Below are 25,840 nucleotides of genomic sequence, written 5' to 3' on the forward strand. Positions count from 1 at the left end.
TCTATAACTGGTGCCGCACCAAAAAGTTGTCGAATGGTGCCGTTTGTGAAGTGGTCAGGAAGGGAGATGACCGATATCCAACGGAGCATTCACATTTCCATGGCATGGAGATAGCTTTTGGTCCCACCATAACCTTATGGTACATAAATTAATTCATATACACATAAACTGATAATATAGTAAGGATTACTAATGGCTTATTGAAATAGGAATGGTTTGCCCGACATCTGATTCTGATCCGCATGGAGATTCTTTATAGTCTTGCAGTCTACATGATCAGGGGTGAAATGCTACCGGTTCGGACTGGTTCAGCCGAACTGGTAGTGGTGGCGGCGTGTGGTTTGGAGAACCGGTAGTGGCGGCAGCGCGAGGCTCCGCCCACCCGGACGTCATTACTTCCTGGTTTCAACCCTCTGCGCATGCACATAAGGCTTTGTGCATGCGCAGAGGGTCCTAACTTGCACATGATGCACATGCGCACTTCCAAACCAGTAGGGAAGGTAAGTAGATTTCACCCCTGTATATGATCCCATGCACAAATCATTTCTAATACTTTAAGCTGTGATGGTGTCTGATGCTGAAGGCAAAAGTAACCCTGAGATGAAGTGTATTAGGAATGCTACCCGCTTCTTTCCGAAGTGGTTACTTTAGAGTAACATTTGTTTCTGAGCTGCAAACATACATTTCTGATCAGTTTTAAATTGTCAGCCTAGTAGGCGCTCTGTGGTTCTGTTCATGACTCTTGTACTGAAACAGTTTTATATGGTCTTTATATGGAACAGCATATTTTTCCAATGTTCTTTTACAGGGGAAAACACAATTATAATTCAGCTGTTTAATAAGTTCAGGCATTTGAAAATAAAGACTCCTTTTCGTTTAGTTATTTGCAACACGAGGGAAGATATTTCTTTCAAAATTCGGTTTTTGCTAGTTGTTAGAATATATCTAGGTCCGTGATGGCACAGGTGGCAAGCTGAGCCCTCTCTGTGGGATCATGAGCTGTCGGTCCGGCTCAGCTCCACCATGCATGAGCAGCTGGTTTTCGGATATCTGCCACACATGTGCGGGGGGCAGACTGCATACGGGAGATACACGTCCATGCATGGGGAGCGGGGCACACAGGCATGTACATGCGCGGGGGAGGGGTCACACAGGCATTGCATTATGGGTGTGCACGCGCACGCTCTTTCGGAACTCGCTGGTCTAGGTTATGGCAAAAACGAAATTGTCTCATTAGATATGACATAATGACTAGACTTATGCTTTAGAGGTCACAGCTAGCTTTCTGTCCTGAGAAAAAAACCAATTTTTTTTCCCAAGGTTTTGTAGGAAGGCTGTTGAGCAGGGTTTCACTGAGTCTAACATGTGGAAAAAATAAACAGTCAAGACTATGATTGCATAAGTTTGCATTTATGTTTCTTTGGAAGTTATGTCTTCTTGAATTAAACTGAGTTTAAATATGAACAGATACATAAAAGACGAATAGTTTATATATGATGCTATTGAGATGGGGATGAGAATTTAAATTTAGATGTGACCGACTCCAGTGACTCCACATGGCACACAATTAAAAAACAAACAAAAAAATAAAGAGAAAATCTGATGCCTTTGAACAATTAAATTCTATATAATTTTTAACTTTATTATTTCTATCTTGGTTTTAACTGCTTTGTGCCCGAATTCAATATTTGTATGTTTTATGTTTTAATGTGTTAATTTGGTCTAGTGTTTAAGGCACCAGGCTAGAAAGAGGGAGATGGTGAGTTCAAGTCTCACTTCAGCTGTGAAAGCCAGTTGGGTAACTTTGGACCAGTGGTGGTATTCAGCTGCTTCTATCCGGTGTGGGCAAACCAGTAGCAGCAGCGGCAGGACGCTCCGCCCACCTGCCCAGACATAATCATGTCCCATTTTTTATGCTTTGCGCATGGTCAGAAGGTCCTGTGCATGCGCGGAGGGGTCACACACGCATTGCATTATGGGTGTGCACGCACACGCTCTTTCGGAACTCGCTGGTCTAGGTTATGGCAAAAACGAAATTGTCTCATTAGATATGACATAATGACTAGACTTATGCTTTAGAGGTCACAGCTAGCTTTCTGTCCTGAGAAAAAACCATTTTTTTTTCCAAGGTTTTGTAGGAAGGCTGTTGAGCAGGGTTTCACTGAGTCTAACATGTGGAAAAAATAAACAGTCAAGACTATGATTGCATAAGTTTGCATTTATGTTTCTTTGGAAGTTATGTCTTCTTGAATTAAACTGAGTTTAAATATGAACAGATACATAAAAGACGAATAGTTTATATATGATGCTATTGAGATGGGGATGAGAATTTAAATTTAGATGTGACCGATTCCAGTGACTCCACATGGCACACAATTAAAAAACAAACAAAAAAATAAAGAGAAAATCTGATGCCTTTGAACAATTAAATTCTATATAATTTTTAACTTTATTATTTCTATCTTGGTTTTAACTGCTTTGTGCCCGAATTCAATATTTGTATGTTTTATGTTTTAATGTGTTAATTTGGTCTAGTGTTTAAGGCACCAGGCTAGAAAGAGGGAGATGGTGAGTTCAAGTCTCACTTCAGCTGTGAAAGCCAGTTGGGTAACTTTGGACCAGTGGTGGTATTCAGCTGCTTCTATCCGGTGTGGGCAAACCAGTAGCGGCAGCGGCAGGACGCTCCGCCCACCTGCCCAGACATAATCATGTCCCATTTTTTACGCTTTGTGCATGATCAGAAGGTCCTGTGCATGCGCGGAGGTGGCGCATGCTAGCGAAGAAAACGTGCATGCTCACATTTGCGAACCGATAGTGAAAGTAAGTAAATACCACCCCTGCTTTAGACCAATCACTCACACTCAGCCCAATCCACTTCACAGAAATTTTTGGGGGGGAGGGGGAAACTATCAGATACGTTCTCCAGCTTGAGCTATTTGTAAAAATGACAAAGGTAGGATGCAAACTAACAAAATCATTGAATACGTAGCCCCCTAAGGCCTGGGAAGCAGGCAAGTTTTTTTTAATTTCTGGAACTTCATAAGGTGAAAACCAAAAATCTATCATTCCAGAGAGTAGCATCAGAGAAAGCACACTTCTTCTGTTGCAAAATACGGCATTGTTCAATTAAAGGGACCCTGAAATTGGCAATGTTGTATGTTTGTGTTGTTATATTTCTTTGGGTCCTTGTCCTGAGAGGACTCTTCCAATGATTGTTTTAGAGCAGGGGTCTCCAACCTTGGCAACTTTAAGACTTTTGGACTTCAATTCTCAGAGTTCTGGGATTTGTAATTTTGAAGAACTATTTGGTCACTCAGGGAAGTGTAGCTCATTTTGTGTATCTGGAATAAGAATTATTTTTGCCTCCAAGTTTAATCAAAGATAACAATGAAATGCAAGTATATTTGCATACAATAACATCTTTAGCAAGCACACAAAGTTTCCTTTGCATTAGAAAAACAAATAAGCATCTTGATCCTAAACATATTTCTTTGAAAGCTAATCGCATTATACATGCCAGAATTCTTCCAAGTAAGAATGAGCCAGCATCTCCAATCAAAGCAAATTCCATTAGCTTCTGCTATGAAACCTCTGCTTGCAGAATATACCTGCAATTAAAAAGGAATGCCTGTCATTAAAGCTCAATCAACTTCAAAGTAGTTTGAATACTTATTTTAATGCAAATGTTGATGGTAAATACTTCTGACTTGGACGCTTGAAAGTTTTATGCTAAACTGGCTATCTACTGGTATTTGGCTCAATATGGAATGATAATTGCACGGCTTTTACCTTTCTTCTTTTCATATCCAATATATGGTTGTGATAGATCCTGAACAAAATGCTAAATAACCAAAGTTTTGGCATGACCATAGTTGGCTTTTATGTAAACCATGAAGCAGATTGGAGCTGAGATTTGTCTTAAATTGGCAACACATTCAGCATTATTTTAAGACTTGGGGAATGAGCTAAAAGCCATTTTAAAAGCAAGTAATAGTTCCAATTTCCTGAAAATAAGTTAATGTGATGGAGTATTTGTTCTCTGAATCTACTAAGCTTTGAAAGAGAAAGGGAAAAAAAGTTATTTTTAATCAACTACAGATTTGCAGGCACTTTTCATATTTTTTTTTTAAAAAAGAAAACATTTGCCCTATTATCTTAATGCTCTTTACATTCTTTTATACTTTTTGGTCAAAACTGAGATTTATGTGATCCAAGAATAGGCAACTAAGACAGCACCACAACAAAGGTAGTTGTAATTTAAAACTTTGTTTCCATCTTTCTTTTGCTGATTTTCCAAGAACTTTTTCAAAAGGCAGAGAACTTGGAAGACCTGGGTTATGTCACTAAACACGTTTCCCTAGCTAATATAATACAATCCACATAATGAAAATGTATTTTCCAACACATTAAGTGGAGAGTGCCAAATTCTCATACATGACAAAGTATGGTATGACACTATCATTGGTGAGTACTACTGATTATCTAAAAGGAGTTACTTCTGACAAGCAAATTGCACACTTTTCAAATTAGAATGGGGAAAAGGGAAAGGGAAAGGGAAAGTACAAGATCGTTTCTTCGTGATCTGATCCTAATCAATAAAATTTGGCAGACGAAGTGAATGTAATGGAAACTGTGAGAAAATGCAACCATGTAATTTTGAAATTCTTAATATTAAGTGAAATTAAAGCTGAATATTGTCAAACATATATCTTGGATTTCCAAGAATGCAGCTGATCAAATTGTGTGGCAGTCCCTAAAAAAAGATACTAGTAGTCCTTATTATATGACCGTAATGGGCAGGCTCAATGAGACGGCCTTGTTTAACAACTACCACCCCCTGCTCTCTAGGATGCAGCTGTTAAACGAAGGTGTGTGGCAGGGGTGGGTTTCACTTACCTTTGGTTCACTCACAAGGGTGCCCCTTTTGTGCATGCGCAGATTGTATTTGATAATGTCCGGGGCAGGTGGGTGGAGTCTCCCGCTGCTGCTACCAGTTTGCCCGAACCAGGACGAACCGGTAGTACCCCACCACTGGTGAGTGAGTTGTTAATCAGAGCACATGATGCCTCAAAGATGGGAGAAGCCTTTGGAGGCCTCATACAGGACCAGGGCCACGGTCTTCTCACCCCCCTAAAACACCCCATGGTCTGCTTCCTGCCCTTTGGGTCCCCTCCCTTTCTCTCTGGGTCTTGCTAGCATTCCCTCTGCCCCCAGGTCCCTGCAGTTCTTTCCTCACCCAACAACTCCTTGCAGGCCTTTTCCCATTCCCAGTAGGTCCCTGAAAGCCATCGTCTTCCCCATCGAGTTCCGACAGCCCTGTGGGGCCCCATAGCTTTTCACAGTGCTGTGCAGACTGCATTGACGAAGACTAAGGCCTGCTGGGACATGGTGGGCAAGTGAAAGGCATGTGGGGGGAATAGGCTGTGTGTGTGTGTGCTGAAGCAATCAGTTGTAAATTGAACAACTGTGGGGGCACTGCATTGGCCATAACTTCAGGACTGAGTCATAAGTAGCTTTGGTGGATATGCTGAAACTTCGAACTGCCATAAGTAGAGGTATACCTGTACCAGAGCATATAAAACATTTGCTAGACCAATTCTAGAATACAGCTCACCTGTTTGGAACCCTCACCATATCTCTGACATCAATACAATTGAATGTGTCCAGAAATATTTTGCAAGAAGAGTTCTCCATTCCTCTCTAAACAACAAAATACCTTATCCCACTAGACTTGAAATCCTAGGCTTAGAAAACTTGGAACTCCATCGCCTTCGACAAGACCTAAGTTTAACTCATAGAATCATCTATTGTAATGTCCTTCCTGTTAAAGACTACTTCAGCTTTAATTACAATAATACAAGAGCAACCAATAGATTTAAACTTAATGTCAACCCCTAAGAGGACCATAAGGGGCGTGCATAAGCGCACAAACGTGCCTACCGTTCCTGTCCTATTGTTTTTCTTTTCTTCTTCCTATATATATATATGCTTATACCTCCTAATATTTACTCATATATATGTTTATATACTATATAACCTTTCTGTATGATACTTACATATATTGTTGTGACAAAATAAATAAATAAATAAATAAATAAATAAATAAATAAATAAATAAATAAATAAATAAATAAATAAATAAATAAATAAAATAAAATAAAATAAAAAGTACAATTGCAATCAATTCCTATGAGGAAAAAAATGGAAGGCAGTCAAAAAGCTGAAGTGACTGTTCACAAACTTTAGTAAAAGTAAGACAATCCCATAAGGGGGAAAAAAACCCTACCATCACATGCCTTAATGATTACCGTCCAGTTGCACTCACTTCCATTATGATGAAGTGTTTTGAGAGACTGGTAAAGGACTATATGGGTTCATGCCTTCCCCCTACATTTGACTCATTACAATTTGCCTATTGGAAGAACCACTCTATAGATGATGCACTTTCCTGTGGGCTTCATCTTAGTTTAGCATACCTGGAGAAGGAAAATACTCATGTGCGAATTCTGTTTGTTGATTTCAGTTTGGTGTTCAACACGACCTTCCTCAGAATTTGTTGAACAAACTGGTTCTATTGAGTTTTAAGAGTCCTTTTATGTAATTGGATACTGGATTTCCTTATTGACAGGCCCCAGTTTGTGCCAGTTGGAAGAAAAGTTTCCAACTCCATCTCGAGTACAGGTTCCCCACAGGGCTGTGTCTTGAATCTACTACTGTTCACCTTGATGACCTTTGACTGCTGTGTCTCAAATCTGCTATAAATCATATTGTGAAGTATGTGGATGACACAGCAGCGTTGGGTCTTATCCAGGATGAGAAGAAGATGCTTATAGGGAAGAGGTCAAGGCTCTGATGGACTGGTGCAATAGAAGTAACCTGGTTCTAAATGTTAATAAAACAAAGGAGATCATCGTAGATTTTAGAAAGAGCCAGCATGGTCATACTCCACTCAGTATCACGGATGCAGCTGTAGAAGTAGTCAACAGTATTAAGTATCTGGGGGTGCAGGTAATTAACAATCTGAACTGGTGTCTCCACACGTCATCCTAAGTGAAGTGTGCAAACTAATACCTGTATTTCCTGCGTTGGATGAAGAGAGCACATCTTTCTCCTTCTGTCCTGGCCACCTTTTTTTTTCTTTTTTAACAGAGGCACGATTGAGAGTGTTTTAACAAACTGCATCTCTGTTTGGTTTGGTGGCCTCAGATAGAAGGTCCATACATGATGGGTCGGACACGACTTTGCAACTAACAACAACAAAACAGAGAGTGGTTAGGACAGTGAATTATAGGAAGCTTTCTTCCCATTATTCAGGATACTGCTTATAAGCGCTATGTGCTTAGAGCTCAAAGCATTGTTAGGGACTCCACACACATACTTTACGGTCTGTTTCTGTTGCTCTCCTCTGGGAGGCGGTTTCAGAGTGTTTGTAGCAGAACTACCAGATTCTGTAACAGCTTTGTTCCTTACGCCAACTGTCTAATACACTCACAAAATTCATTTTTCTTGCCATGTACATGTATACATCCAAACTAGACTTGTTGTTTCTCTGTGTCATATAATATATACCCTCATATATTTTGTATTTATTTTGTCATGTTTATTTAGTATATATTTTAATGTATGCTGATTAGTGTACATTCAAAATGACATAAAGTTAAGTCTAAGTCTTGGATACATATAGGGCAGTGAAAGCTAACCTTTTTGTTGTCCCTTCCCGAAAGCACGTGCAGCCCCCCAGCGCTGACCCCCCTGTACATGCATGTGTGACTTCCCGTGCTCTCCCAGCCCGCTGCACATACATATGTGACCCTCCCCCCACTCCCTTGCACTCCGTTTTGGGTCTAATAGACCTCCCTGAAGCCTCCTGGGAGCAAAAATGTGCCGCTGGAGGGCCATGCTGCATTCCCCTGTGCCCCGTTTTGAGCCTAGTAGGCCTCCCTGCACTTATAATGCAATGCATGCAGGACCCCTCCGTACATGCCCAGCCCATCCATGCATGTGCACATGACCCCCCGCGCTTCTCCCCACCCCCCGCGCATGCTGTGCCCTGCCCCCATGCATCCGCGGCAGAGACCTGAAAACCAACTGTCCAGCGGGAGGCACATGCACATATGTGGTGGAACTGAGTTGGGGTGACAGCTCACGTGCCTGGAGAGATGGCTCTGCACGCCACCTGTGACACGCATGCCATAGGTTCACCATCACGGGCATAGGGTGTGGAAGGTTACAATAGAAAAATACAGGTAGTGTTCAACTTACAACAGTTTTTAGTGATTGTTCGAAGTTATAACAGACTGAAAAAAGTGACTTATGACCATTTTTCACACTTACGACTGTTGCAGCATCTCCATGGCCAGGTGATCAAAATTCAGACACTTGGCAACTGATTCATTTATGATGGTTGCCATGTCCCAGGGTCATGCGATCACCTTCTGCAACCTGACAAAGTTAATGGGGAAGCGAGAGTCACTTAACAACCATGTTACTAACTTAATGACTGCAGTGATTCACTTAACAACTGTGGCAAGAAAGTTTGTAAAATGGGGCCAAACTCATTGAACAACTGTTTCATTTAGCAACAAATTTTGGGCTCGGTTGTGATTGTAAATTGAGGACTACGTGTATCTATGGATACATTGCAACTGTGGAAAGGCTGTAGTTCAAAATGAACAAAGGATGTCAAAAAGAAAAAAAGGACTTTTTTGCAAAAACTTTTAAAATAAAAAGAAATAAAAAAGAGTTTATCAGCTGCTCAATGTAAAAAGATAATAGATAATAAAGAAAAGTTAGAGCTACTAAAATCATATTTTTTGTTACTAATCTCTGAAAAGGCATATATTTCAAAAGTCAATTGAAAGAGCAAGAATCCAAATCAAGACATGGAATACTTACTGATCTTGAATGAGTTCAAATATAAAGGGTCGTCATAAAGTACTGAAGGAACTTCATATAATTGAACTCATATCTTCTGGATATAAGATAGGGCCGGATAGCTCAGGCTGGTAATAGCCTGTTATTAAGAACACAGAAGCCTGCAATTATTGCAGGTTCAAGCCCGGCCCAAGGTTGACTCAGCCTTCCATCCTTTATAAGGTAGGTAAAATGAGGACCCAAAGTCAACAATAAGTTGACTTTGTAAAAATATACAAATAGAATGAGACTATTGCCTTATACACTGTAAGCCGCCCTGAGTCTTCGGAGAAGGGCGGGGTATAAATGTAAACAAAACAAAACAAAAAAAAAAATAAAGTCCCAGAAGATTGGAGGATGTCAATCTTATTCTTTTCTTCAAAAACAGAACTACAGGCCAACCAGTTTAAGAGCGATACATAGGAAGTTTCTATGATCCAGTTCTACAGAGGAATTATTGAGTCTGTCATCTGCACCTCTATAACTGTCTGGTTTGGTTCTGCAACCCAACAAGACAGAAACAGACTTCAGAGGATAATTAGAACTGCAGGAAAAAACCAACCTGCCTTCCATTGAGGACCTGTATACTGCACGAGTTAAAAGAGGGCTGTGAAAATATTTACAGACCCCTCACATCCTGGACATAAACTGTTTCGACTTCTACCCTCAAAATGACGCTATAGAGCACTGCACACCAGAACAACTAGACACAAGAACAGTTTCTTCCCGAATGCCATTATTCTGCTAAACAAATAATTTCCTCAGTACTGTCAAACTATTTACTAAATCTGCACTACTATTAATCTTCTCCTCATTCCCACCAACCATCTCCTTCCACTTATGGCTGTAGGATTGCAACTTTGTTTCTTGTATCCTTACGGTTTATATTGATATTGTTTCCCGATTGCTTATTTGTACCATATGACTATCATTAAGGGTTGTACCTTAGAATTCTTGATGAATTTTTTCTTTTATGTACACTAAGAGCATATGCACCAAGACAAATTCCTTGTGTGTCCAATCACACTTTGCCAATAAAAAAAAATTCTATTCTAGGACAAATCATAAAACATCAATGAACATTTTGAAAACAATGCAGGGAATTCTTAAGTTGGCTGGATTTGTAAATAACAAGTTTCCTCAGATCAATCTTTTTCATTTTTTAATTTGAGTAACTTTACCATTTATAGATTAAGGGAATGTTATGATAATTTCTGCCATATTAAAGATAATAGTTCAGTAGCAACATCTGATCAGGAGTTTCTACCAAAGCTGTTGTGACCCAGGCCCAAGTAGGTAGTAGTAGATGCAACCAGTTCAAAAACAAACAGACTTTATTAGAACAGCTGAGAATTAACTCATTCTCAGCTTCGTCCAAACTAAATCAAAGCAAATTCTTCATAACACAATTATTCAGTCTTATCACCAACCTTGGTCTAATTAGGCAAACTGCCAAAGGCTTTTCTTGGCAAAAGTTCAGAAGCAGATGCTGCTGACAAGAAATAAATGCAGCAAGACAAGGAGCAAATCTATCAACATTTTCCGACAAAGAGCCCAAACGCCGTGGCTGGTCTTTTAAGCCTTATGGGAGGGGCCAATCATCTCTTGGCCCTACTCCCGAGTCGTCCTCTTTGCTTGAGCTGCTGGCAGCTCTTCTCATGCATGCATTAGGAACAGGCTCCTCCTATTCCTCTGCCTCACTACTGTCAGCCTCTGGAGGCTCCAGAGTCCGCACATCACTCCCAGATGGCCCTGGCCCCATCTCTGCCTCTGACCCAGAGCCCTCATCCAGGCCTTCCCCAGCCTCCCGGATTGGCCCATGTTCTTCCTCAGCCTCATTGCTGTCCGAATCTGTTGCCAGCTCTACAGGCTGTTGGCAGACCACAACAAAAGCTTTCATCAGATGCATGTGCCCAAGGTCTCACGATACGCTCTCAGTCACCAGTCTTTGATGTGCTAATGTAGCAGATGAAGTACTATCACAGGGATCAAGCTATCAGTACTTGAAATGGTGGTAATATGTACAGCAAAGAGCCACTTTCTGTACATATCACCATTTCAAATTGTTGCTGTTGCTACTTTTGAAGTTGCATGAGGATAGAGAACTTGGAACACTACCCCATTCATAATACATTTTGTTTAGCTGGTGGACAGCTGATATACTGTTTAAACTGGAAGATGTGAATATTGCACTCCAGCTCTAACCCAAGAAAGTGCTACCTGTTTATATTAGCTTTGTCCAGAGAGCTTTTGCACTGGGGCAGTTATATGTGATAATAGCTTGCTGGAAAGGTTATTTAAGACAATTCTATCATGAAAACTGATGGGAAACTGAGAGCTATCTCTGATGGGTACAAAACATAGAAGACTGGTGTTTTCAGGCTTTTAATAAAAGTTTATAACGAAGTTTATAACAAATTTGGCAAATACCAAAGTACACAGCATGGTATCAAAGACCAACATCACTCCAACAAATGTGATCTGGGAAGAAGTGGTTAAATATATGGGAATAGTATTTATTGCATATAATATCATTTCAAAAGATCTTAAAATTAGTTCCACCTTTTCCTTTCCTTTCTTTTCTTTTTTCCTTTCTTTTCCTTTCCTTTTCTTTTCTGTTTTCCTTTCTTTTTAATTTTTTTTTTCTTTTGGACTATATTCCCTGGCAAACTATTCAAAAGTGAAATGTGACACTCGGACATGTGAAGAATCTGTACACCTTCAATCTAAAATCAACGTCACATCATTTGCTGTGTTCACTCTAAGATGGAGCACTTATCATCTGCAGCTGTTTTTAAGAAACCTAGTCTGGACATAGTGACTCATCCTCAAATAATATTCATGGGATTATGATGGTATGATATATGCAAATTCGATTTTCTTTAAAAGATCCAAATGGTTCTAATTGCTACTGGAGTGCACATTTTCCTGTAGATTTAAAAAACAGCTACTTGTACCATAAATTGCTTTGGAGCTGGATTCAAATGACTGACCTGCAAAATTCTAAATCTAACCACAATCTACCTCCAGTATCAGAAGAGGGGAGTGTGTGTGTGTATGGGAGGGAGGGAGAGAGAGAGAGAGAGAGAGAGAGAGAGAGAGAGGGAGGGAGAGAGAGGGAGGGAGAGAGAGGGAGAGAGAGAGAGAAGCATGGTCTTTCTGTGAAGAATATCTCAATTCTAAACTCCCTTCCTTTCACCCTTCTTCAACTATCCTCTCACTAGTTAAGACAACAGATTAAAAAAGAAAAACTTTAAAAAAAAACCACTGCTTTTTGTTGTTCTATTGGAGTGCAATTGCTTTTTCTTTTTACCCAACAATTGTTAGCAACATGATTTCCATTAAATTGAAGATGTGTATAATAAGAGTTATCACCATCCCCAATTCTGATTTCATGTTGCGTTCCCTATTTGCATGACCCAAGCAGAAAGCGGAGCTAATTTGAAGTATTACAAATAAATCCCAAACGCTTTGAAGATCTTTCTGGAATCAAAACCGAAGCACTGAACATTACATGTGGTTTAAGAGTTTAGTTCTGGAACGGAAACATACTAATATCTATAACTTTTGCCTTATGCTTTGCTTAAAACACTCATTTTATTTTTTTATTTATTTTATTTTGTCACAACAATATATGTAGGTATCATACAAAAGATTATATAGTATATAAACACATATATGAGTAAATATAAGGAGGTATAAGCATATATATATACTCAATATATATACTCAAACGAAGCTGTATTTAGAAAATAGTGCTTTTAAGAAAATCATTATTCATACTGAGTCAAGTTAGGGAGAAATCTTGCTTAGTACGTCATAGGCATATCCGTTCCAGTTTTAATCCCTGATTGTTCTAGACAAGTATAGAAAAAGTGTATTTCCCAAACCCCAGAAAGCTACTCTGCGAAATCAGATGTAGTTCTGCTGTGATAAGGTATATAATCTTTAGGTTCTGACCTGATAATAGAATTAGGGAAGGATATTTAAAGTGCAAGTCATTTAAAATTCTGCTTTTAAAAAGACAGCACAGCAAAACAAAACTAGGGGATTTAACTTAACATACTATTATGGTTTGTTTAAAGACTTCCCCACTATTCCTCTATTACATCCACTACATTTGGCAGAATATTGAACTTAACTGTTGAGAGAAAGCTGATATGAAAGATACGATGATGAAAGTTGTCTACAAAGGAGAGTAGACTTGTTTAAATTCAGCAATAAGGTAAAGGTAAAGGTTCCCCCGCACATGCGTGCTACTTGTTTCTGGTTCTAGGGGGCGGTGCTCATCTCCATTTCTAAGCTGAAGAGCCAGTGCTGTCCGAAGGTGTCTCCATGGTCATGTAGCCAGCATGACTAAACACTGAAGGCGCATGGATCGCTGTTATCTTCCCACCAAAGTGGTCCCTATTTTTCTACTTGCATTTTTTACGTGCTTTTGAACTGCTAGGTTGGCAGAACCTGGGACAAGTAACGGGAGCTCACTCCATCATGCGGCGCTAGGGATTCGAACTGCTGAACTGCCAACTTTCTTATTAATTAATTATTATTAATGTCCTATAAGAGTAGGTAAAAATGTTGCCAAAAACCTGCAAGTTCGGCAGGAGTCAAAACAAAATAATAATAGTATTATAGGACTAAGAGTTTGAGCTATATATTGGAAGGCACAAGGCTTCTACTCCTGTGATCTTATGTAAGACTCCAGTCTAAAGTAGAAGATGTAATAATTCTTATTTGTTATAGGAGTACTTGTTATAAGAGTAAAATCAGATAAAACAAACAAAACACTTAAGTCCTGAAAGCATTATAAAATGTTTATTGTTGCTGTGAATTACCTATTTAGCAAGTACTGGATACATATGAAACATGTACAGGTTATCGCAGCTTTCTATAAAACATATATACATCCCCTGCTCATCATTCTTTCTAATTATGATATTCATACTGTTAGTTCTAGTTCCTCATTTAGCTTTTTACATATCACTCAAAACCATAGTTTTGGAGACTTCCAAGTTTTGCCAAGATAAAGTTAAAAAAAAAAGGAGAGAAACAGAAAGACCTACTAAAATGAGAAGGAGAGGATCTCAAAGTTAACTCAGCAAGGACTACTGAGGGTTGGCTTTAAAATAGTTTAAAGTGATGAAAAGGAAAGAGATGACAGAGATTAGAACCCTGAACATATAAATTGCAGGCCCTAATTGTTAATGTTAGAGAAAGTATGCGTTAGCACAGGGGTCTCCAAGCTTGGCAACTTTAAGCCTGGCGGACTTCAACTCCCAGAATTCTGGGAGTTTAAATCCTCCAGGCTTAAAGTTGCCAAATTTGGAGACCCCTGCTTTAGCAAGTTGTGCTGTATAACTTCCTTTGAAAGGTGGGAGGCCAAGAGGAATTAAAAATGAATTAAAATAAAATTTTAATCTTGTTTCAAAATTAGCTGGGTAGTTCATACCCAGCAAGGCTGGTTAATTTGGGCTAAGTCCCATATGCTTCCCACTTGCCCCCCTTCCCCCCATCGTCACATGAGGTAGTAGGGGTGTGCTAGCATCTCAGAGGTGCTGCAGCAGCATCAGAAACAAGCAGTCACATCGAGAAGAGAGGTGTCTTGCCGGCAGGCGCCTGGCACCGCTGCCTCTTAGCCAAAGTTTCATGGGTGAAAGCAGTCCGAATGCACTCAATCTAGGCTACGAGGAGGGCTGAGAGTGTGGAAGAGGAAAAGAAGGATTAAGGAGAAGCGCCGGTCACTCTGACTTGGCTGAGCTTCTATGGGCAGAGCGATTAACGCACCAGCTTCGTCGCTCCGTGGCCGAGGCAAAGAGATCGAGGCGAGCATGGAGCTCCGGTCTCTCGCCTTGAAGAGATGGAGGAAGCGAAGCGGGCGACCGGTACTTAAGCCTTGGATCGCCGGGAGATGGCCGATCCCACTGTGGCTCTGCCTGTGCATCGCGGGGGAATGTTCAGCTCAGGTGTATAACCTCAGCTTGGGAGTGGACGAAGAGCTGCCAGCTGAAACTCTGGTCGGGGACATTAGCGCAGGGTTGCCCCCCGGGGAAGCCCAGCCCGGCGGGTTTCTCTTATCGGAAGGCAGCGGGGAGTCCGCCCTGCTGGCGGATTTCCACGTCCACACAGACACCGGCATCATCCTCACCGCCAGGCCCCTGGACCGCGAGCGGACGGCGCGCTACAGCTTCGCGGCGGCCACGCCGAGAGGGGCGATCGTGCGGGTGGCTATCGCCGTCCGCGACGTGAACGACCACGCTCCCCGCTTCCCTCGGGATCTGGCGCATCTCAGCGTCTCCGAGCTCAGCCCGGCCGGCAGCGCTTTCCGCTTGCCCGCTGCGCGCGATCCCGACGAGGGAAGCTTCAGCATCTGGGGCTACTCCTTGCTGCCGTGGGACCCGGACGGCTCCGGGGAGGAGGAAGAGCCATTTTTCCAAGTGCGCTACGGAGCTCCCTCGGACCCGCTGGATCTGCTCTTGCTGAGACGGCTGGACCGGGAGCAGGCGGCTACCCATCGGTTGCTGGTCGAGGCTTGGGACGGCGGCAGCCCTCGGCGGAGCGGACGCCTCCGGGTGGAGATCCAAGTGCTGGATGAAAACGACAACGCTCCTGTTTTCGCCCAACGCGAGTACCGGGCCCGCCTCCGGGAAGACGCGCCCGCGGGAACATCCGTCTGTCGGGTTTTCGCCACCGACCCGGATCTGGGCGTCAACGGGGAGGTGCGTTACGCTCTCAGCCGCCGCCAGGGAGACTCCTCCGCGGCGGCTTACTTCGAGGTGGGCGAGCGCAGCGGGTTGCTACGTTTGCGCCGGCCGCTGGATCGCGAGCGGCGTGCAAGCCACCGCTTGGCCGTGGAAGCTCGCGACGGCGGCGCCCAGCCCGAAACGGCCACCGCCTGGGTCTCCGTGGAAGTCCTCGACGTGAACGACAACCCGCCGGTCATCCGGTTGCTCTACCTCACCGAAGCCGGCGCCGGAATCTCCGAAGGGGCGCGGTCGGGGGATTACGTGGCCCGCGTGTCGGTCTCCGACCCCGACGAGGAGCCGGGAAGCGGCGGCGGCGGCGGCGGCGTGGTGCTCAGCCTGGAAGGCGGCGAAGGCGCCTTTTCGCTGAGGCGCTCTGGCGGCGGCGGCGTCTATTTCCTGTGCGTGGAAGGTCCCTTAGACCGGGAGACCCGGCAGGTTTACGAGCTCCGCTTGACGGCCGTCGATGCCGGCGTTCCGCCGCTCTCCTCCCGCCACGTGCTGGCCCTCCGCGTGGCCGACCGAAACGACCAAGCTCCCGCCTTCGCGCAGCCTCGTTACCGGGCCACCGTCTCCGAAGCCGCCTCGCCCGGCGCGGTGGTTTTGCGCCTCAGCGCTTCGGATGCCGACGAGCCGGGCTCTCGCAACAGCCAGGTGCGCTACGCCTTGGCGCCCTCTCAGCCTCACGGCGCGCTTTTCCACCTTGACCCGCTCAGCGGTGTCCTGAGCCTCCGAGCCGCCTTGGATCGCGAGCGGGAAGCCCTGGTGCAGCTGTGGGCGCTGGCCCGGGATTTGGGCGCGCCGCCCCTCTCCGCCTCGTGCCTGGTGAGCGTCGCCGTCGCGGATGCCAACGACAACGAACCCGTCTTCAAGCGCCGAGTCTACAACGTGAGCCTGGCTGAGCACGCCGAGGTCGGCTACTGCCTCTTGCAGGTAAACTGAACGGGTGAGGAGGAGCAACCTCTTGTAGGTAGATCACAAGGAGTGACACCCCCCCCCAAACGAGCTCGTGCTTTCTAGGTTGGAGGAGCGGTAAAAATCGGTGAATTTTGCCAGCTAAAGCAAGCGGATGTTTTCAAATATTCTCCTTTATTGGTTTAAAACTCGGGTCCTCAACCTTGGCAACTTTAAGCTTGGCGGACTTCAACTAATTCTGGGAGTTGAAGTCTGCCAGGCTTAAAGTTGCCAGGGTTGGAGACCCCTGGTTTAAAACAATCCCTTCACCATTAAAAACAGCAGAACTTTTTATCAAAATGCAGGTGCTAAACTAATCCAGGTGTCTTATCCTTGCCTCAGTAGATTGGCTGTCACTGGTTAGAAAAGTTTCTTCTCTTTGATTTGTTAAGACATGTTTGTCACAGGGGTGGGTTTCCAAATTTTTTACTACTGGTCTGTGGGTGTGGCTTGGTGGGTGTGGCTTGGTGGGTGTGGCGTGGAAAGGATACTGTAAAATCTCCATTCCCTCCCCAATCCAGGGGAAGGTTACTGCAAAATCCCATTTCCTCCCGATCAGCTGGGACTTGGGAGGCAGAGAATAGATGAGGGCGGGGCCAGTCAGACTTTTTATTACCGGTTCTCCGAACTACTCCAAATTTTCGCTACTGGTTCTCCAGGGCTGGTCAGAACCTGCTGAAACCCACCTCTGACTTGTTGGTATCCTAGGTTAGAATGGAGTTTGTTTAATTATACTTGTGTGGATTGCAGGTACTTTTTCCAATATTTATTTAGTCTTTCATAGGTTTCCTAGATGTTTTGGACATGCAGGCTTTGAGCCTGCACAGCTGTGACATTTTCTGTCTGATTCAGAGCAAGGAAGTTTAGTGGGCAGAACATTTTTTCCACAATTTAAACCAGGGGTCTCCAACCTTGGTCCCTTTAAGACTTGTGGACTTCAACTCCCAGAGTCCCTCAGCCAGCAAAGCAAAGCTGGCTGAGGAACTCTGGGAGTTGAAGTCCACAAGTCTTAAAGGGACCAAGGTTGGAGACCCCTGGTTTAAATGATACCAAACTGTGAAATGTTAAATGATCTCATGTAGCAGCTTCATATAAAGAGCCCTTGTGGTCAGAATGCAGTATTGGAGGCTAACTTTGCCCATTGCCAGGAGTTTAATCTTGACAAGCCTAAGGTTGACTCAGCCTTCCAACCTTCTGAAGTCGGTAAAATGAGGAGCCAAATTATTGGGGGCAATATGCTGATCCTGTAAACTGCTCAGTGAATGCTGTAAAGCACCGTGAAGTGGTATATATGTGAAGTGGTATATATGTTAACTGGCTCTGCGCATGCGCAAGATGGCGGCTTACTAGAAGATCGGAGCCGCCGACGGGATGTTCTTCGTGGGATGGCAGCGCCCAGGTGGCTAGTCGAGCTGCTTGCACCCCCCCGGCCCACTTTACCATCTTCTCAGCAGCTGTGGGAGAGGTCTGCGGGCCTTCTCGGACTCACGGCTGCTGAGAATGGGGCCGGGAGGGTGAGGGCGAGCGGCGGCCGGCGGCCATTACTCCGGGCGTGAGGTGAGGCCGCGGCTCATCGTTTACTGCTGATAGATGAGGCCGCGGCTGTTCTTCTGTTTGGTCGCACCGGAATAACTCTTCCTGTACTGGATGAATTACGGTATCTCACCCGCCCCCTGGACTTGTTTTTAGTTGTGAGGGGGATGGAGGGTTGTTTTCGGCCCCCCCACTGCCCTCCCTGTATGAGACTTGCCTCTAGGCCGTCCGTTATTCCGCTCCTTGCCGCGCTTGGGACCTGCGGCATTTTATAACATGTCGGCCCTCTTTGGAGGTTCTTGGGAAAGGCCTGGACCTGTGAAGCGATCGGGCCTTTGGACAAGATCTGGAGCCTTTGGAGCGAGGGGCTGGCTGGGAGAGACTTTAGTCTTGGACCATCCTGGTGGAGGGGAGTGGTGTGGTGTGCATTGGAGGCGTCCTGGCCTATATGGGCCTGCGTCATTCCACTATTTTCATGTGCATTATCATCAGCACCTGACATCGTCAGCACCTGACATCGCCGATTGGGATTCTTTGGCTATGACTGTTCCTTTGGAACTGGGGTGGAAGAGGCTTGGAGGCCGGCTTGCGATCTGCCGGGGGACTTATCCAGAAATGACTGAACAAGAGATACCGATGGCGATGTTAGAAGAACTACCTACCTCATTTTCAATGGATTTTAGGACTGAGACACTTACATCTTTCTCCAGTTTTATATTATTTGTCATCATGTACCAGCCACCATTTGAAGAGCCATCAGAAAATGGGTATCCATTGGAGAGACTATTGTTTAATATCCTGCCGTCCTGGATAGTTTAATCCCTCGTCGAATCCTTTCCTCTAGTCCCGCGATATTTATATGGTATCTATACGATATTCGGGACAGGAACTCTTGTGCCTGCGAGGTGCCCCCGCCTCGCAGGAATGGCCCACTTTTTTATCAAGGGCCAACCTCAATGACGGGTCTTGGGATCCACAGAGGTGGCATGCGAAGAAAAAGAGCCTTTGGGTTTTTTTAGATAGGGCATTTTTAAGGGGTGGGAGGGTCAGGGCGGGTGTTGGGGGTAGCCCGTCGGGTAGGGGGCCAGTTCCTGCGTGTGCTCGCGGCGGTTATTTATTGGGTTCGGAGGTTATGGGGGGGAAGGTGTTCCTTCAAGTGAGGGTGGTCCTATTTGTACGGTAAGTGGGAGGGGCAGATATGGCGGAAGGGGGGGATCATATCGTTCTGTGGGGGCGCGCGCTCAATGTTTACAGGCGATTGCGCGCCCCGATCCCTCTGACTTGTCCCGTTCCCCGGATGGTCAAGACCCTCAGAGCCTGGGCCTTCGGCTTATGTTATGCAACGCACGGTCCGTGGTCAATAAGGCCCCCCTAATATACGATCTTATTCAGGGGGGCGCCGCGGATCTTATAGGCGTTACAGAAACCTGGTTGGGCACAGAAGGGGGCGTGCCCCTTGTTGAAATGTGCCCACCGGGTTTCCGTGCATTCCATCAGCCGAGGCCCAGGGTAGGGGTGGGGGTGGCGGTTGTAATTAGAGAGTCTGGAACCGAGAGAGACCACTGTACCTCAGATTGCCGGTTGTGAATCCCTCTTTGTGAGATGGGGCCATAGGTGTCAGATGGGCTTGCTGGTCGCGTACCTGGCTCCTTGCTGTGTGACAGCTGCCCTGCCCGAGCTCCTGGAGGTGCTTGCTGGGGTGGCAGTTGGGGCCCCCAGACTTTTAGTCATGGGGGACTTTAACTTGCCATCTTCCGGCTCGTCATCGACAGCAGCTCGGGAGTTCATGGCTTCCATGACGGCCTTGGACCTGACTCAAGTAGTCGATGGCCCTACTCACACAGGGGGTGGTACACTGGACTTGATTTTTATCTCTGGTCAGTGGTTGAGAGATCTGGACTTGAAGGAAATAGTCATCGAGCCTTTGTCATGGTCAGATCACTCTCTCCTTCGCCTGGACTTTCTGACCGCCATTCACCACCGCAGGGAGACGGAGCCGATACGTTGGTTCCGTCCCAGGCGCCTGATGGACCCGGAGGGGTTCCGGACGGAGCTTGGGCCATTTCCTGAGGGTCTGGCTCACGGCTCGGCTGAGGAACTTGTTGCGGCCTGGGAACGGGCCGCGGCGGGGGCCTTAGACCGTGTCGTGCCTTTGCGGCCTCTGACCCGGCGCAGGTCCCAACCGGCTCCTTGGTTCTCCGAGGAGCTGAGAGGGATGAAGCGCCGGAGAAGACGCCTAGAGAGTTCCTGGAGGTCTAGCCGTTCGGAAGCTGATCGGACACTAGTGAAGTCCTATACTAGGGCTTACCTAGTGGCATTGAGGGAAGCGAGGCGTAGCTCCGCCTCCTCCCTCATTGCATCGGCAGATAACCGCCCAGCCGCCCTGTTTCGGGTGACTCGCTCCCTCCTACACCAGGGGGAGCGGGATGACCCGTTGCAGGGACGTGCTGAGGAGTTTAACGGTTATCTATACGATAAAATCGTTCAGCTTCGGGATGGTCTGGACCAAAATTGCGGTGACGCGGGTGAGACGGCTGAGGGTGGTCTTGGTGACATTTTATGGGATGAGTTTGACCCTGTGGCTCCCGAGGACATGGACAGGTTGTTGGGTAGGTTGAATGCCACCACGTGTTTACTGGGCCCGTGCTGACCTGGTTGGTGCTGGCCACTCAGGAGGTGACACGAGGCTGGCTCCAGGCAATTACGAGTGCTTCCTTGGTGGAGGGAGTCTTCCCGGCCGCCTTGAAAGAGGCGGTGGTGAGACCCCTCCTCAAGAAGCCTTCCCTGGACCCGGCTGTTTTAGGTAATTATCGTCCGGTCTCCAACCTTCGCTTCGCGGCGAAGGTTGTAGAGAGTATGGTGGCATATCAGTTTCCCTTACACCTGGATGAAACTGTCTATCTAGACCCGTTCCAGTCCGGCTTCCGGCCCGGTTACAGCACTGAGACGGCTTTGGTCGCGTTGGTGGATGATCTCTGGAGGGCCAGGGATAGGGGATGTTCCTCTGCCCTGGTCCTATTAGACCTCTCAGCGGCTTTCGATACCATCGACCATGGTATCCTGCTGCGCCGGTTGGGGGGATTGGGAGTGGGAGGCACCGTTTATCGGTGGTTCTCCTCCTATCTCTCCGATCGGTCGCAGACGGTGTTGACAGGGGGGCAGAGGTCGGCTCCGAGGCGCCTCACTTGTGGGGTGCCGCAGGGGTCGATCCTCTCGCCCCTTTTGTTCAACATCTATATGAAGCCGCTGGGTGAGATCATCAGTGGCTTCGGTGTGAGGTACCAGCTGTACGCTGATGACACCCAGCTGTACTTTTCCACACCGGGCCACCCCAACGAAGCTATCGAAGTGTTGTCCCGGTGCTTGGAGGCCGTACGGGTCTGGATGGGGAGAAACAGGCTCAAGCTCAATCCCTCCAAGACAGAGTGGCTGTGGATGCCGGCATCCCGGTACAGTCAGCTGAGTCCTCGGCTGACTGTTGGGGGCGAGTCATTGGCCCCGATGGAAGGGGTGCGCAACTTGGGCGTCCTCCTGGATGAACGGCTGTCTTTTGAAGATCATTTGACGGCCGTCTCCAGGAGAGCTTTTTACCAGGTTCGCCTGGTGCGCCAGTTGCGCCTTTCTGACCGGGATGCCCTATGCACGGTCACTCACGCCTCGTGACGTCTCGCCTGGATTACTGCAATGCTCTCTACATGGGGCTCCCTTGAAGGGCATCCGGAGGCTGCAGTTAGTTCAGAATGCGGCTGCGCGGGTTATAGAGGAGCCCTCGTGGCTCCCGTATGACACCAATCCTGCGCAGACTGCACTGGCTACCTGTGGCCTTCCGGTGCGCTTCAAGGTTTTGGTAACCACCTTCAAAGCGCTCCATGGCATAGGGCCGGGTTATTTACGGGACCGCCTACTGCTACCGAATACCTCTCACCGACCCGTGCGCTCTCACAGAGAGGGACTCCTCAGGGTGCCGTCAGCTAGGCAGTGTCGTCTGGCGGCGCCCAGGAAGGGCCTTCTCTGTGGGGCTCCCACCTCTGGAACGAACTCCCCCCAGGACTCCATCAACTTCTGGACCTCCGAACCTTCCGTCGCGAGCTCAAGACACGTTTATTCATCTGTGCAGGACTGGCTTAGATTTTAAATTTATAGGGGTTTTAAATTGGTTTTAATACTTATATTTATATTTTTAATAATTAGGCATTAGAATAAGTTTTTTAATGATTATCTTAATTTTGTATATAAATGTTTTATGTGCCTGTGAACTGCCCTGAGTCCTTCGGGAGATAGGGCGGTATATAAATATGAATAATAAATAAATAAATAAATAATAAATAAATAAAATAAATGTTTATTGTTATAAAAGTTAAAAAGGGAGAAGGCTGGAATCCCCTAACATAAGTAACCACCAAAGCAATCTCTTTTTTCATAATAATAAGTGGGTGAGACTGCCCTCTGAAGGAGGAATGGAATCATTGCAAAACAGCACTTCCATTCCTTAACCCCATAAGGTAGCCCATAGCATTAAACACTGTTGAGAGATCCAAAAGAATTAGGAGAGAAACACGACTCCTCTCCAAATCTCTACAGAAGTCATCTATAAGAGCAGCCAATGCCATCTCAAAGCTAAATCCTGCCTGAAAAGGATCCAAGTAATCCAATGTGCTCTGTAATTATCTGCCACTACTGCTTCAGCACAAGGGGACATGGTGGCTCAGTGGCTAAGATGCTGAGCTTGTCGATCGAAATGTCGGCAATTCAGCGGTTCGAATCCCTAGCGCCGCATGATGGAGTGAGCTCCCGTTACTTTTGCCAGCTTCTGCCATCCTAGCAGTTCGAAAGCACATAAAAAATGCAAGTAGAAAAATAGGGACCACCTTTGGTGGGAAGGTAACAGTGTTCCGTGTGCCTTTGGTGTTTAGTCATGCCGGCCACATGACCACGGAGACGTCTTCGGAGAGTGCTGGCTTTTCGGCTTTGAAACGGAGATGAGCACCGCCCCCTAGAACGACTGATTACCTTTACCTTACTTCTTCAGCTTCCTTACATGTCTGGAGGGCAACAGGTTAGGAAAAACTGGCACTGTATATAGAGATGGGGGAATTAAAATAAGGCATTTTTAAAAATAAGTAAAACAAATTTCAGCTACTCTCTTGGCTGATGGTAATGATCTTGAACCTTATAAATCTTTCACAAGTATTACTAATGTCATGGCGACCTCTTCCTCTTCAAGAGGCTCTTCCGCATGTTTTCTGTTCAAATTCAGTTTGTGTTTGTATTAATTTTCTAACATTAGAGCATACATATTTGCTGCCTTCATTTTCTTTAAACTGTGGCTTCCAAATTCTTGTCAAGTGCTGTCAGACTTCTACAGGGTAAAAGCCTGACAGCACCTGAGTAACTGTTGTCTTACTCAAGTGCTGGTTAAAAATTTTCCAGGTTGCCAAATAGAAAAATAGATTATCATCCCTTGCCACTGATATATGGGTGAGTGGATATGCTCTAATTTGTGTAGAAATGTGATCACAGCATAGAGAGCCAATTTGCTGCAGTGATTAAGGTGACCCTGAGTACTCGTTCCATCCTAGGTAAAATCAGCTGTCTCTGAGTTCTTTTTCTGTCTCTCAGTTCTTGAAAACAGGCAATGGCAGACCACTGCTGAAATGTTACCAAGAGATCTGCAAGGACTTGTTCAGACAGTTGACAGTATGTATTCAAAGGCATGCACACGTACACACGTACTCGCAAATTATCACAGCATACAGTGGACCCACAATTCTGAAATATTTTTATCTGTGAAAAAAGCATTACAGGTAGTCCTTGACTTATGACCACAACTGAGTCCAAATTTCTGTTGTGAAGTAAGGCAGTTGTTGGGCAAGTTTTGCCCCATTTTTATGACCTTTTTGCCATAGTTAAGCAAAGCATCTGTTAACCCCCCCAATAAATGTATCAGGTATTACGTTGACAATTGCCTCTGTAAAAGCCAGGCAACTTCTGTTGTGCCTCGCCCGCCCCCCTCTCCACAGCCGGGCCCCTCTCATCTCCTGTTATCTCAGCCAGAGACTGATAGTGCAGACGAAGGGCCTGGCATGCCTCCAGTCCCCAGTCCTGGCACCATGCCCGGACAGACTGAGCAAATAACCCCCCCCCCACAGCGTGTGAGCATGAGGAGCATGAAGCCAGTCACGAGCTAAAATTGCCGGCAGCTGGAGGGTGGACAGATCCACGCTTCCGGAGAATGGCGAGGCAACGTCAGCAAAAGGAAGGGAGGGGCAGGCCTGGATAAGTGCTGAGTCATGGAGCCACACCCCATGGCCTATATAAAGGATCTGCTTTCTGGCAGTCTCTGAGTCAGGCAAAGTCTAATCTGATTGCTGAAGTTTCACCTTGGATTCCTGCCTGCCCTGAGAACTCTGACAGGACTTTGGCAAAGCTGCAGAGGTTTCGTGGCCACGCTTGAGACAGACTTTCCAGACCCGGCCGTCAGAGGAGGAGTGGGACAAGACATCTTCATTCATCCAAGACAATAAAGTCTGAATAAGGAAGTGATAGGCTGGAAGCTGTTGAAAGTTGTCAACAGATGTTGGCAGTTCTCGGTCCTGGCAGCATCAGCACCAACATGGCAGCATGGTAGATTGTTCATGATGGTGGAAGTTGTGTCAGGACAAAAGAATGACGCTAATTGGAAGAGCTAAAGACAAATTTAAACCGTCTTCGCTGTGAGCTGGGCATGGGATAAAGGCAGGGATAAAATCTACTTATCTTCCTTACAGGTTCAGAAGTGCAGGTGCCATGTGTGCGTGCTTCACATGCATGCGTAGATCTGCGCATGCGCACGTAGATCTGCACATGCGCAGAAGGTAATGAACACATTACTTCCTGGTTAAAACCGGGAAGTAGCAACACCCAGGCGGGTGGGCGGAGCAAATCCACCATCGCTACCGGATCGCTGAACTAGCCACCAAGATCGCTACCAGATTGCCTGATCTGATGCGAACTGGGAGGATTTCACCCCTGGATGAAGATTGCATGTCTTTAAAAATGTCTAGTAGGGCATTTTATGTATTTAATTATATGCGTAAGGATGGGACTGAGTTTATTGGCTTTCACTCTCAAGAAAATAATTTTAGGACTTCTGGTCCAGTCCAGTAATTACGAAATTCAATAACATATTATTCTATGTTCAAGAAGTAGAATGAGAACAGGGTAGCACATTTGTATGATTGCTTCTCTTGGGTGGAAGACAGTTTCTGTCTCAGACGCTGTTTTATGACTAGGGTCAGATAAATGCAAACCACAATGATTTCTGAAGAAGAAATGGCGAACTGAAGACGGTTCTGCTAAAAGCGTATCTAATGACTGTGATGGAATGAAAAGCAAATGAGTAAGATGGCTTTTTGTAGTTCCTCTCCAGGCAAGGAGAGGACATGACATCACCCTCAAATGAGGAGATTGTATTATAGTGGTCTCTGTGAGATTTAGAACTCTGGGAGATAATGGTATAGCCACTTTGCCATACTTGAACAAAACATGATGGATTCATTTCGCTCCGATAACCCTCTTTGGTATACCTCCTGTTTCATTTATGTCAGGAATAGGGAATCATGGCCCTTTTATGACTTGTGGACTTCAACTCTCAGAATTTCTGAGCAATTCCTGTTTCTGGCCCTCAATGTCTGCTGAATGACTGCTTGCTTTTAATTCAT

General features: G+C 45.6%; 1 protein-coding gene across 1 annotated transcript in view; it reads left to right on the forward strand.

The window, feature by feature from the left end:
• Positions 1-14,374: 14,374 nt before the first annotated feature.
• DCHS2 (dachsous cadherin-related 2) overlaps positions 14,375-25,840 on the forward strand; it is a 173,585-nt gene continuing 162,119 nt past the window's right edge. The window contains 1 exon segment of the mRNA XM_058193811.1: positions 14,375-16,586. Coding sequence (XP_058049794.1) covers positions 14,676-16,586 — 1,911 coding nt within the window. The 5' untranslated portion in view covers positions 14,375-14,675.

This window comes from Ahaetulla prasina, chromosome 8 (genome assembly GCF_028640845.1).
Source record: "Ahaetulla prasina isolate Xishuangbanna chromosome 8, ASM2864084v1, whole genome shotgun sequence".
Lineage (NCBI taxonomy): Eukaryota > Metazoa > Chordata > Lepidosauria > Squamata > Colubridae > Ahaetulla > Ahaetulla prasina.